General features: G+C 36.5%; 1 protein-coding gene and 1 long non-coding RNA gene across 3 annotated transcripts in view; one reads left to right on the top strand and one right to left on the bottom strand.

Annotated features, from left to right (window-relative positions):
• Nucleotides 1-3,275: 3,275 nt before the first annotated feature.
• Nucleotides 3,276-13,340, bottom strand: part of LOC115219877 (mediator of RNA polymerase II transcription subunit 8) — a 28,156-nt gene continuing 18,091 nt past the window's right edge. For both annotated transcript variants that reach the window (XM_029790176.2, XM_029790177.2), the window contains 4 exons: nt 7,680-7,733; nt 5,409-5,493; nt 4,469-4,633; nt 3,276-3,474 (listed from right to left, as the gene is read on the bottom strand). In XM_029790176.2, the coding sequence (XP_029646036.1) occupies nt 3,392-3,474; nt 4,469-4,633; nt 5,409-5,493; nt 7,680-7,733 (387 nt within the window). In that variant the 3' untranslated portion in view covers nt 3,276-3,391. The remainder of the gene's footprint in view (nt 3,475-4,468; nt 4,634-5,408; nt 5,494-7,679; nt 7,734-13,340) is intronic.
• Nucleotides 8,495-9,758, top strand: LOC118766252. Its single transcript, XR_005002168.1, has 3 exons — nt 8,495-8,836; nt 8,896-9,036; nt 9,235-9,758. It is a non-coding gene; the product is annotated as an uncharacterized LOC118766252 (long non-coding RNA).

The following is a 13,340-nucleotide window of genomic DNA, read 5'->3' as shown; positions in this document are numbered from 1 at the left end:
GCATGGCAGGTCATTTTTTAAATCCTGACAACTAAAATCATGTAGAAAATCAGAAATGTTAGACGGAACTGTTGATGAAATTCATTGTTTGGTTGCAAGATTATCCATAAATTTTGTCTGAATTTAATTTTGAGGAAAACTGTTCACTTAGGTAATATTGGTAAAACATCTGGTGCAATTTTCAATGAGTGATACTGCAAATGTGGGTATTTTTTAATACCCACAGCTATTAAAATTGAATGTTAAAGTATTATTCATTTGTAAATTTCAGTTACAAAGAATCAGGAGTTTCACCTGTTTCTTAATTCAAGCTCATAACTTTTTAGATTTTGCAATTGCTGTCATCATAGTCTGTTTTCTATGCTGGTATAAGTTGGATAGTTTGACAGAACCTTACAAACCAGAGGACTATATCAAACCCCAATGTTTACTTTGGCATGATTTCTATAACTGGATGACCTTCCTAATGCCAACCATTTTACAGAGTGTACTGGGTGCTTTTCATGTGGCACCAGCAGCAGCAGTGCGGACACAACTGAGGGAGGAGTATTGAACATAGTGACCGTATACCAAGTAATGAGAGGCCCAAAGGTTGGAAAATATACCTTTTTTTACTATTGTGTTAGGAAGTCTTCATGTACTTGTCTGACATTGGACTGTGCTAATGTTCTTACCCTCACAGCTAATCAACTGATCAATGTGCAAGACTTGCTAACATTCCTTGAAAATGCTATCTGCTTAGGCCTTGCTTCTCAGTGTAAAGAAAAAAACTGTGTGCATAACTATGAATGAGGATGAAAGCCACCAACCAATTTGTTTCAGTGATGGCATGCAACTCAAGTCAGTGACATTTTGGAATCTGTTTTGCTGTCTGTAAGAAAGACAAGCTTGGAATGCTTGTGATACACTTAACATTTGGCAGTCGGGTATTTCGGAGTCAACAAAGGCTAGTCTGGGAGGTTGCTGAGAGTATTCTTCACTATGGAGCTTAAACCTGGTGTATAAAGGAGCTTCAAGATCCCCTTGTTGATATAGACACTAAGCTTTTCATAAGGGCTCAAAACATCTTATTGCTGAGCACAAGACAAAAGAAGAGATTAATATCCTTTAGCATTCAGATTACTTTGTCAAGTGTAAAGTTTATTTATTCACATCCTTTTGAATTAGTCATGCATCATCTTGTAGCTTTGAAGCTTCAATAATGTGTTTATTTTTAGAATAATATTGTAGGGTAAATGTGAGAGACCAGATCAGGCCAGTTTGAATATAAAACAGGTATAATATTTGGGCCTGATAAGACTGGTTTAAATGCTAAAGAGTTAAAGGACATATTCGATCTGCCTCTGCTTTGTTGGTAATGCAGGAAAGGGTTTTGCTGGCCGCTTTTATTATGCTGACCAACAAACCATATCAGGTGTTATAATTTGGAGGCTTCAACACCCTAATACAGGACAAAGGCCACCCAATGACTCTGGTGACACACAACATAAAATTGAAGGCCAAATTCAGAAAGCTAATAGGGAACAGAGATTCCTGGCATGGAATGTTAAAACGTTGCAGTAAAAGAGGGAGGTAAGGAACTAATTCAACCTTTATAATTTCAGACTTTGATAATTTATTTGGTCAGTGATATTGAACAAAAATGCCAATCACATAAACATTCTTGGTCCTCTGATTCCATTACAAGAAAATCTTTTAACATCACTTCATTTTTCAGCTCATAGAGGCACCATAACAAGTAAATTTCACAATGGTACAATAAATTGTATTCTACTTGAACAGCCTTAAAAAACTTTTGCAGTTCCCTGTTCTAGCCTATATTTTTATGAAATTAAAACATTTTATAATTTCATTACATTCTTCTATCTTTTCTGGACAAAATGTTGAGGTTGTCTCCTTAGGTTTCATCCCTTTCCTGCTGCCAACTTTGTTTCCAATTAAAGTGCTTATTTCCCTCATCTTTTGCATGATGAACGTCCCAGCAGCCTGACATGCATTAGCAACAAATATAAACAATAAAACTGCAAAAACTAGTGACATTATTTTACATGTCAAGCTTGTAAACAATGTCAAGACAGATGGAAAGACACAAACACATCATTAAAAGTCCGTTTTCCATGCTGGCATGGATTGGATGGTCTGACAAGATCTGATGAGCAGTAGGACTGCATCAAATTCCTATGTCAGTTTTGGCATGCTTTCTGCAGTTGGATACCCCTAGTAATTACAAGTAATTTCTAAAAAAGAAGACTACCCGCCACTGCAAAGACAAAATGGCAGAAATCCCCTTGACTAAATGGGTGGTGCTTTTGAGAATACATGGAGAAAAAAACTTTGTAAAACGTACCCACTACACTCTTGTAAAATGGTTGATGTTAGGAAGGGAATCCATCCATAGAAACCATGCCAAAACAGGCAACTGGAGCCTGGTGCAACCCTCTGGCTTGCCAGCTGTCAAACCACTAGGCCCATGTCAGTATAGAAAACAGATGTTAAAGGATGATGATAATGATATGTTTTGAAATAGAATACCAGGTGCTGCCAAACCACATTTAACAGTATCATGAAGGGTAGTATACCTTGAGAAGCAACTGGTACTGAGGTAGCAGACAGTATGTGAGGTGTTGATAAATTCTGCTGTAGACCTGAAATGGCATTAGTGTCTCTTGTAGATCCATGTCCGCTCTGTCTTTTACTTGTTTTAGTCATTAGACTGTGGCCATGCTGGGGCACTACCTTGAAGAATTTTTAGTCAAATAAATCGACATCAGCACTTATTTTCCCTTATTTTGAGAAGCCTGGTACTTATTCTATCAGTCTCTTTTGCCGAACCACTAAGTTATGAGGATGTAAACACACCAACATCATTTGTCAAGCAGTGACAGGGAACAAACATAGACACTAACACATAGATATATGTGTGTGTGTGTGTGTGTGTGTATATAAATATATGATGGGCTTCTTTCAGTTTCTATCTACCAAATTCACTCACAAGGCAAAGCTGCAGTGGGACTGAACCTGGAACCATGTGGTTGGAAAGCAAGCTTCTTATCACACAGCCACACCTGTGCTTGTTCAACATTTTCCAAAATAATAGAAACATCAGTTAAAAAAAAATGCTAAATTTATTGAATTAAAAACAAAAAAAATGTTTACAAAATATTCAAGGAGAGATTGTTTTCCCCAAAATGAATTTTAAAAAGTTTAGAGAAGGAACAAAATGAATCAATAATTTAAGTAAAAATAAGTTTGTTGCACTGTGCAGTAGGTTTTTGATATAGATCCTCTTTTCTGTTACCTTCATTAAGTTAGCAGTCAGAAATACTGTAGTAATATCTGTTGAGATATAGATGTGCGTTTTTTTTCTTTGCACACAGTTTCAAATACTACCTCAGGAACGCTGGTAAGGATGACTGGAGGCTGCTTTGATGTTAGTCTTGATAGTGCTTGGAGCTTTAGAAATATTGGTGGAAGCTGGAAATATATAAAAATTAAAGGGTAGTTTTTAAGAACACAGATTATGACCATAAATATGAAAAAATCAATCATGTTATGCTTTGCTGAACCTTTTTAAGACTAACTTAACTGACAACAGATTCCACCTTTATTTTGATGTTGGCTTGTTTGCGATAGAAAATACATCAATATGTTGCTACTTAGTCCCTGGGGAACCTGGAACAAGCAGGTCTATAATCAAAAGCTCTCCAATTGCGATTATCCTGCCTTTTCTAGACATCATTGAAGGTGTATTTTTAAGACAATATGGTTTAATTTGGCTACTTTCACAATCACATGGTTTTAGTTTTGTTTCACTGCATAGCACCTTGGCAGTGTATCTTCTACTACAGCCCTGGTCAGGCAAAAACATGAGTGAATTTGGTAGAGTGAAACTGCAGGTAGCTTGTGGTGTGCATGTGATGCATGAAAGCTGACCTTCCAAGCAAATCACCACTTGAGCAAAATGGTCATAATGTTCACATTCCTTGTTGACATTATGACCTGTGGCTCTGTATACTGAAAGATCACCATCATCATTTTAATGTCAGCTTTGCCATGCTTGCATGGGTTGGTCGGAGTTTATGGAGGCAGATTTTCTACAGACAGATACCCTTCCTGTTGCCAGCACCCATCTGTTTCCAATCAAGGTAATATTTCCTCATGGCTTGACGTGTGTTTAGAAATTACTGACATTCATTTACACATTCACATGATGTCAAAACAAGAGAGCTCGCATGCATGACAAGCTTCTTTCAGTTTCCAGCAACCAAATCTCAAGGCTAAGGTTGGTCCAAGGTTATAATAGAAGACACATGCCTAAGGTGCTACATAGTGGGACTGAACCCCAAACTGTTGTTGGGAAGCAAAGTTCTTAATCACACAGCCTGCGCTTATATAACAATACATAACACAACATGTATTTAAGAGGTTAAAAGAAATGTAAAATGAATGAAAATGTGAGATAACTTACCTGGTGGCTTCTGAGTCTGTGGCTGAGTATTAATGTTGTTATTCTGATGAGAATTCTCAGAACGTCGAGGTGTCGGTTGTTTGAGACCTTTTCCAATAGTGATGGCCTGAATTAGAGTATTGGTATCTGCCATTGAAGATGTCTGTGGCTGTGCCGATTTCTGATCTGAAGTCCAAAAGGTAAGAAAAATTCATTTCCAGTAGACGACAGCAATATATGTGTCAGAGGTACCTTATCAATATGACCCAAATAGATATGATAGCTGGTAGTCCAATGCTACTGGCCTGTATCTTATCAGTTCAGATCTTGGCTGTTGATGAGTTCGTGGTGCTCGAGAAAAATTACCAGGTTGTTGGTAAAACATATCAAATCTGGGAACATTATCATTACCTATGATAACTAATCTCCCTTTTTAATGTGCAAAGCCAGGAGAAAAGCCAATTTTACTACATTTTTTCTGCATTGATAACTATATTGATTGGAAAATAAAATTGAATATATGTGTGTGTATGAAAAGATATGGCTTAGTGGTTAGGGAGTTGCACTCATGATTGTGAGATTGTGGTTTTGATACCTAGATCAGGTGTTGCATTATATTCTTGACCAAAACACTTCATTTCACATTGCTCTGCAAGCATTTCGTCATCTGACATGTAGCACATGGTGCACTTCTACAAGTAATGTCAATATGATAGAGGAATTGAGCTTATGTGAACACAAACATTTGATCACTGATTGGTTTAAGGCTACAAAGTAAGTGGTGTGTAGCAGAACTGAACCTGAAACCATGTGGTTTGTAAAGTGAGCTTCTTAACCACACAGCCATCCCATCCCTGCACATAAATATCAATTAAATTTCATAAGTTTTGTTGCAGTTGTTAGTTTTAAATAATTTTTCTCCAGCTCATACTCATACTCATATAATACCTCCCATACTTACTTGCTTCGCTTTCCCATTCTTCTCGAGCAGAATTGATGATGTCAATGATGTTGCTGGTGATTTTGTTTAGAGAATTTAATTGTTTCTGAAAAAAAAAAAAGAAAGAAACTGAAGTATCCAGATGGCATTACTCTCTAATTTTTTGAAATACAATAATAATTTCACCAGAGACATTTACTGTTTTAACTGAAATCTATTTAGTTCAAAAGGTGTGCTGAAATCACAAATGTTTAAACATGTTTTTATATAGTAACCCTTATCTGTTATTGAAATTCTCTCTCACTGACTTTCTGTTTTGCTTTTGCTTTCTAGAGAAGGACCAATGCCCATCATCATCATCATTTAGTGTCCATTTTCCATGCTGGAATGGGTTAGATAGTTTGATTGGAACTGCTAAGCTGGAGGGCTGCACCAGGCTCCAATGTATTTTAGCTTGGATTCTACAGCTGGATGCTCTGCCTAACACTAACCATTCCACAGAGTGTACCGGTAGCCTTTTATGTGTCACCATTATAATACAAACCCCACCACCATCATTTTAGTCAGGAGGAAGAGCATTAACTGTGCCCTTTAATAATAGGCAGTATTAAAGGGAATAGGTTCTGAAGACCGAAGGGAGGAAGCTATCCTCAAACTATAAACCTGGTCCAAATGCTTATGATAGACTAAAGGTACTCAGTGACCAGATACTGTTGACATTAAATTAAGTCCATTATCCAAGTAAGTCCCAGTGAGATTTGACTCAGACTACAAAGTCAACAAATACAGCATGGTCTCAAACACAAAGAGACAGTAAACATAGCGCTGACTCAGATCACAAAGAGCCAACAAATGCAACATTGACTCAGACCACAAAGACTTAATAAATACAGCATACACTCGAACACAAAGAGTCATCAAATATAGTAGACTCAAACCACACAAAGAGCCAACAAATATGGCATTGCCTCTGAACACAGAATCAACAAATATATATTTCTTTACTGCCCACAAGGAACTAAACAGAGGGGACAAACAAGGACAGACAAACAGATTAAGTCGATTACATCGACCCCCAGTGCGAAACTGGTGCTTTATTTATCGACTCTGAAAGGATGAAAGGCAAAGTCGACCTCGGTGGAATTTGAACTCAGAACGTAGCGACAGACGAAATACCACTAAGCATTTCGCCCGGCATGCTAACGTTTCTGCCAGCTCGCCACCTCAAATATAGCAAGGCATTCAGCCTGTTACTAACAATTCTGCTGGTCCACTGCCAAAGACTGGTGTGTTATTGATTGATCCAAAACCCCACAAGCACCAGGGAAGGACGAAAGGCAAAGCTGAGTTCAAAGGAATTTGAATTCAGTTATGCAAGAAGCCAGAGTAAATACTTCTAGGCATTTCGTCTGATGCACATATGATTTTGTCAATTCATTGTTGCTAACATCATGGCTATGTGTTCAAATATTACCACGATGAATATGTCGCAACTAAAACAAATTATATAATTCTTTTTGCCTCACTCTGCTTGTCTGAGAACAGGTACCAGGCCTACTTTACAGCTAAGTGTTTGGCTGCTAAGTAGAAAGTACTCAAGAGAAAAATAATAATAACAACAATTGTTACAAATTTTGGTACAAGGCCAGAAATTTCAGAGGGAGGAGTTTAGTTGGTTATATTTACTCCAGTATTTCACTGGCACTTTGTATTATTGACACCAAAAGAATGAAATACAAAGTCAACCTCAGCAGTATTTGAACTCAAAATATAAAGAGCTGAAAGAAATTTCATTAAACATTTTGTCTGTTGCTCCAACAATTTCTGCCAGTTTGCCACCTTAAGAATTGTAGTAATCGTTTCAGATTTTGGCACAAGGCCGGCAATTTTGAGGGGTGATGGAGATAGTTGATTACGTCATCCCCTGTACTTGACTGGTATTTTATTTTATCACCCCAAAAAGATGAAAAATACAGTTGTCCTTGAAAGGATTTGAACCTAAAATTTAAAGAGCCAAAAGAAATACTGCCAAGCATTTTGTCTGATTCTGCCAGCATGCTGCCATAATAATACTAATATCTAAAAAAAAAAAAAAAAACCCATAAATTGCTAAGCAATTAACAATAGCTAAGCATTTAATTTTAAATAAAATATGTAAGAATATAAATGAAAGAAAAAAAAAACAGGATAACACTTCCAAATAATTTATATAACATAGCTTTCTACAAACATTTGGTGAATAAGTAAATATGTAAAAAAGAAATCAAATAAATTAGTTTCCAATCAACTCACTCTAGTTACTGTTGCGTCCTCAACTAACATGTTTTCATTCTTTATTCCTTTGCCCTGTCAAAACAAAAGCAAACAAGTTATAAACACATTAGTAAAATATGGTGTTACTCTTATTAATGTTGAAATGCTATGTATTACTTATGTAAAATGTAGCATTCACCATAACATGGACTATGAAGAAGGAGCTATACACTAGGCTTCTCACAAGGGCTTGGAAACATTTCATTGGTGGATACAAAACCAAAGCGGAAATTTATGGATACATTCCATCTATCTCTAGTGTACGAGACATTTTGACACAGCTGTTTTGGTGTCACTGGTTTGATGCTGACTTATTTGACATTAGACGTTTTAGATGTTTCTCTCATTCTCTCACACTCTCTTTACCAATGTGTATGAGCATATTTCTCTTTATGTGTCTGAGGTGAAAGTGTGTTTAGGTCAATCACATTCAATTAATAAATTGTAATATCCCTCTATTTCTCCCCACTCTCTGTCTGTATGTGTACATTGTTATGGACATGCCCTTACTATCAACAAGTGTTTTGATAATTTATAGGTGTAGGAGTGGCTGTGTGGTAAGTAGCTTGCTTACGAACCACATGGTTCCGGGTTCAGTCCCACTGCGTGGTACCTAGGGCAAGTGTCTTCTACTATAGCCTCAGGCCGCTCAAAGCCTTGTGAGTGGATTTGGTACACGGAAACTGAAAGAAGCCCGTCGTATATATGTGTGTGTGTGTGTATGCTTGTCCCCCCAACTTCGCTTGACAACCGATGCTGGTGTGTTTACGTCCTCTAACTTAGCGGTTCAGCAAAAGAGACCGATAAAACAAGTACTAGTCGATTTGATCGACTAAAGGCAGTGCTCCTGCATGGCCACAGTCAAATGACTGAAACAAGTAAAAGAGTAATGCTGGATTTGCATTCTGCTACCAGTAGAGCTTAGAGTTACACTCTCTTAATGCCAGTAGGACTAAATCCAGTTAATAGAGATATCAGTATAGGAAGCCATAATTTTAAGTATCTAGACTCTGGTCACAGCACAGAAGGTGACAGGATAGGCACTATCAATCTCTCTGATCAGTGATCTGATTTTTAAATGACTAAACCATATTTACTGCAGAAAGTTTTTAAAAAAATTAATTAATTAAATAAAAGTAATGATTACATGACTGTCTTATTTTTATGTGACATTAACCAATACTGATCTCTAGAGGCAAGAAGGCCACATATTTTAAGAGAAAGAACAATCATATTTTTACTTGACTTTGCAGGGCATCCAAAACCAGTGGGATTGATACAATTTGTTTCTCTTGAACAGCTGACGGCCGTGGGACAAATATATATATATATATACGTAAAATTAAAAAATATTTTTGTTGTTTTTGTAAAATCTCAGAAAATAATTAAAAATTCACATTTTTTATCAAATTATTTTGTTATACTTGTCTATCTATCCAACTGTAAATATTTTAAATATCTCACTAACTTTTTGTTATAACTTGGTAAAAGAGTACATATTTTGCCAAAAATTGCCAAATTTGTTCCCACTGAGAGAGAGAGAGAGTGAGTGAGTTCCAAAATTAGATCAGAATAGAATAGTTAGCGTGAGGTCTGAGGGGGAAATAATACGGACAATAGGAGGAGAAAAGATAAGTGAGTTTCAAGTACATGAGTAGAGGTTGTACAAAACCAACCAGCCTCAAGCAGCAGAGGCCACTGAAATAGGTGTAGAAGAGTCAGAGAGAAAACATGGCATGTCTGCAAGTCAGAGATTGGAGTAATTTTCTGGGATGTTAAATCAAGAAGGTCCTTTACAAGTAGTTGGATAAGAATGTTTGTTATGTGTGTATAAGCATACATGATGGACAAAGTATGAGCATCTAGTTCTTCAATCAACTGAATGACCTGCTAATTGAATTAACAAGCAGCATAGGTGAGTATTTCATAGGCACCCAACGTTCGAAGGTGAAGCTTGACTTTTGAATGTTGGGCCTCATGAAGGCAATGACAAGTGACCGAGACCTTTGGAGATATGCTGTGCTTGAGAAGACCCAGCAAGCCAAGCGAGACTGTAACTGTGGCCTATGCCAGTGCAGCATAACCGGCCCATTTAGGAGTACCTTTCAATCATTGGGCAATAAACTGCCCTTGTGAAGACCTTTTGAGCCAAGTGAAGTCATTGTTGTGGCTGATGAGAGTGCCACCTGACTGGTCCCGTGCCGGTGGCACTTAAAAAGCACTATTCGAGTGTGGTCAATGCCAGTACTGCCTGATTGGCCCTCATGCCAGTGGCACGTAAAAAGCACCCACTACACTCTCAGAATGGTTGGCATTAGGAAGGGCATCCAGATCAGATTGGAGCCTGGTGCAGCCTTCTAGCTTGCCAACCCTCAGTCAGACCATCCAACCCATGCCAGTATGGAAAGTGGATGTTAAACGATGATGATAATGAATTAGTGTAGAAAGCTGTACCATTAAATTTCACTTACAAATCTTGGGTCAATCTGAAGCTATGGTAAAGACCCTTGCCCAACATGTCACACAGTGATATCGAACTCAGGATCTCATGGTTTTGTAGTAAATCTTTTTACCATTTGGTTACTTGTGTATCCATATTGTGTGTGTGTGTATATATATATATGCATGTTAGGAATACCAAAAAGTAATGCCACAGTTTCAAGCAAATGATCTGAAGTCATGTTACTAATATATTACTAATCTTTAAGGTCAGTCCAATCATTGATCTTGTTTAGCTGAAGTTAACATTTGAATTTGATAACCCACGTTTTCTTTTTAGACAATTCATGGATGGCAAGGACTTTGAAAAGTATCACTATCAACACTGCTTGCTTTACAAATTTCATACAGGTAACAATGTAATATGTGCAGTGAAAAACATATGCACTGTATATCCTGACATAAATCATCATTGTTATTTTAACGTCCAGGTTTCCATGCTTGCATGGGTCAGATGGATTTTGTTGAGGTGGATTTCCTATAGTATGAGGCTCTTCCTGTTGCCAACTCTAACCTGTTTCCAGGCAAGATAATATTTCTCTATAACCAGACATATTTTCAGGGAAGATTGCAAATGAAAGATGTTCTTTGCATGATGGGGACACTTAAAGCATATGATGGGCTTCTTTCAGTTTCTGTCAACCAAATCCATTCACAAGGCTTTGGTTGGCCCAGGGCTGCAGTAGAAAATACTTGTTCAAAGTGCTATGCAGTCAGATCAAACCCAAAACTATGTGGTTGGAAAGCACATTTATTACATAACCATGCTGGAGTGTTTGAAGATGCCAGAAGTGTTTTAACAAGTTTAAGAATGTTAATTTTAATCCCTCTGGTTAATACTGATAAAGATCAAATTGTTCATGAGAATGACGCAGTGAAATCAGCAATTGAAGAGAACCTGTTTCTAAGTATTGGTAAGTTCTCCTGGAAAATTAATAAACCTTGGTCCATCTTCATGATTAAGTGAAAGAAATAAGAACAATGTATTAAGAGAAAGGACTTTGACATCTCATAAACTGTTCTTTGAGAATAAAGCTTTGCATTTAATAATATGCAACTTTTTGGGAAAAAGCACTTCTTAGATGAATTGTGACCAAGCACAAGGAAATGGATTAATCTATGTTAAAAAGAAATGCAAGAAGCAGTGGCTACCAGAAATGAAATACTCTAACACCTACAGCAGAGTTGCATCAAAAGAAGCTTTTTGCTACGTTGTTTGGTGGAATTCAACTGGTATTGTTCACCGAGTTATTGGAACAAGGGAGAAACAACACTGCACTGCTTTATTGGCAACAGCTTCTATGTGTGGGTCAACCTACAATTAATCTGTTCACTTCCCTATGGAGCATAAGTCATCAGTCTTTGTCTTTTCAATTGTTATTACCACAGAAAGTGCTCTGATGAACTTTCTCTCATAGTTCCAGATCACTTTGTGCCATCTTGCCTGACTTGAAACTCACAGCATCTTCATCCAAATATTGTTGTGCTTCAACAAATAAGGAAATAGTTTTTTTTCTTTTGAACTGCCAGACATTGGAACTCTCTTCCATCTCATTGTTTTCTTCCTTCTTATGACTTTAACTCTTTCAAGTCTAAAGTAAATTCATTCCTTTCATCTTGATTTTTTCTTCAAATCCCTTACACTAAGTGGCTTCTTGCTTTGTTTGGGGACTTTCTTATTAAAAAAAAAGTCATTAATGATTTTTCTCTATTATTCTTGACTCTCAGTCGTCTTTTATTGTTTCTTTAACTTAGCCTTTTTTCTAGGTAGGGGGTCTATGCAACCCCAGTTTTACCTTTGGGGAGAAGGGTTTCATATTAATCTGACCACTATCCTTTGACCTTTCCAGCATGGGAAGCTCTACCAAGAGCTTGCACTCTGCTGGCATAGCATTCAGGGTCTTTAAGGCATGCAAGCCATCACACCATAACAAGGACTGGACCTTGTGAAAGATGTGTGAATCAAGCTCTTTGCAAAAGTTCAAATCAACAGAAAATGTATCATTTAGTAATTTTCAGAGCCATATAACCAATAAAACAGATAAGGCCTTGAGAGTAAAAATTACTACTCACCCACCCTATTCACAAACTTAGCCTCTTTAGATTTTGACTCATTCAGAATGTTGACTACTAGAATGTTACCAGTGCTAAAACATTCACAAGCTAAGATGTTGCAACAGCATTAAAATTTGAGTTTTGTTGCACATCTTAGCTTCTGAATGTTAGACTTTTCCTCTTCTGAGAATATGATTTATTTTCAACCATAGAACCTAAAATACCTTGCAAAAATTGTGATATTATTTTTCGGTGTCCTGATGGGTTAGTGAATATAAGTGTCAAATCTTAGATGTAGTAGTTTAACTAGTGGGCATAAGTTCAATCCCAGCGTCAATCAAACTATTAATACTTTGGTGCAATTGGAATGAACTAGTAGTATCAGAGGTAATAAGATATATAATAAGGAGACTATTCTTGATACAGACAATAGCAAGAAAATGATCCAACTCTGTAGATTTAATAAAAGATTCAGTTTGAAATTCTGAGAACATTACTGAATATGGAAGTTACATGAAGCAGACTTAAGAATACAATGGCCAAAATGTTCTGACAATAATAACTAAGGACACATATATGAATGAATAAATCATTGTATCATAGTCAATAATCTAATAAAAAATATTTTGATTTTCTGTTGCTATTAAGACTAATAATGCTGCAATCTCAACTTGACCAAGTGTCGAGGAAAGCAATAATATTTTTAGAATTGTCAAAATGTTCTCACTTTAATAGATGTTCTCTGTATCTGAGCAATAAGGCCAAAACAATAATAATGTTAAGCAATAAACTATAAGGAAATTTGCATAAAGATAAAATCTTATAAAGGCTTGCAGAGAGTTGAGAAATGATTTTTCATAAAGGAAGTCATGCAACATAATTTGTAAGTAAAATAACACAGATGAATATATACATATACATACATATATATATATATATATATATATACACACACATACATATGGATGGGGAAATTACATAAGTGTCTGTTAAGACACATAATGACTTCTATTAACATAGAAATGTATAATTAGAGAAACATTTTAGCCATAATATAAGAAACCATCAAAGAAGATAAAGAAAGAA

Source organism: Octopus sinensis, linkage group LG15 (assembly GCF_006345805.1).
Source record: "Octopus sinensis linkage group LG15, ASM634580v1, whole genome shotgun sequence".
Lineage (NCBI taxonomy): Eukaryota > Metazoa > Mollusca > Cephalopoda > Octopoda > Octopodidae > Octopus > Octopus sinensis.
Note: the sequence above shows the minus strand (reverse complement) of the source record. Positions and strands in the feature narration are given on the sequence as shown.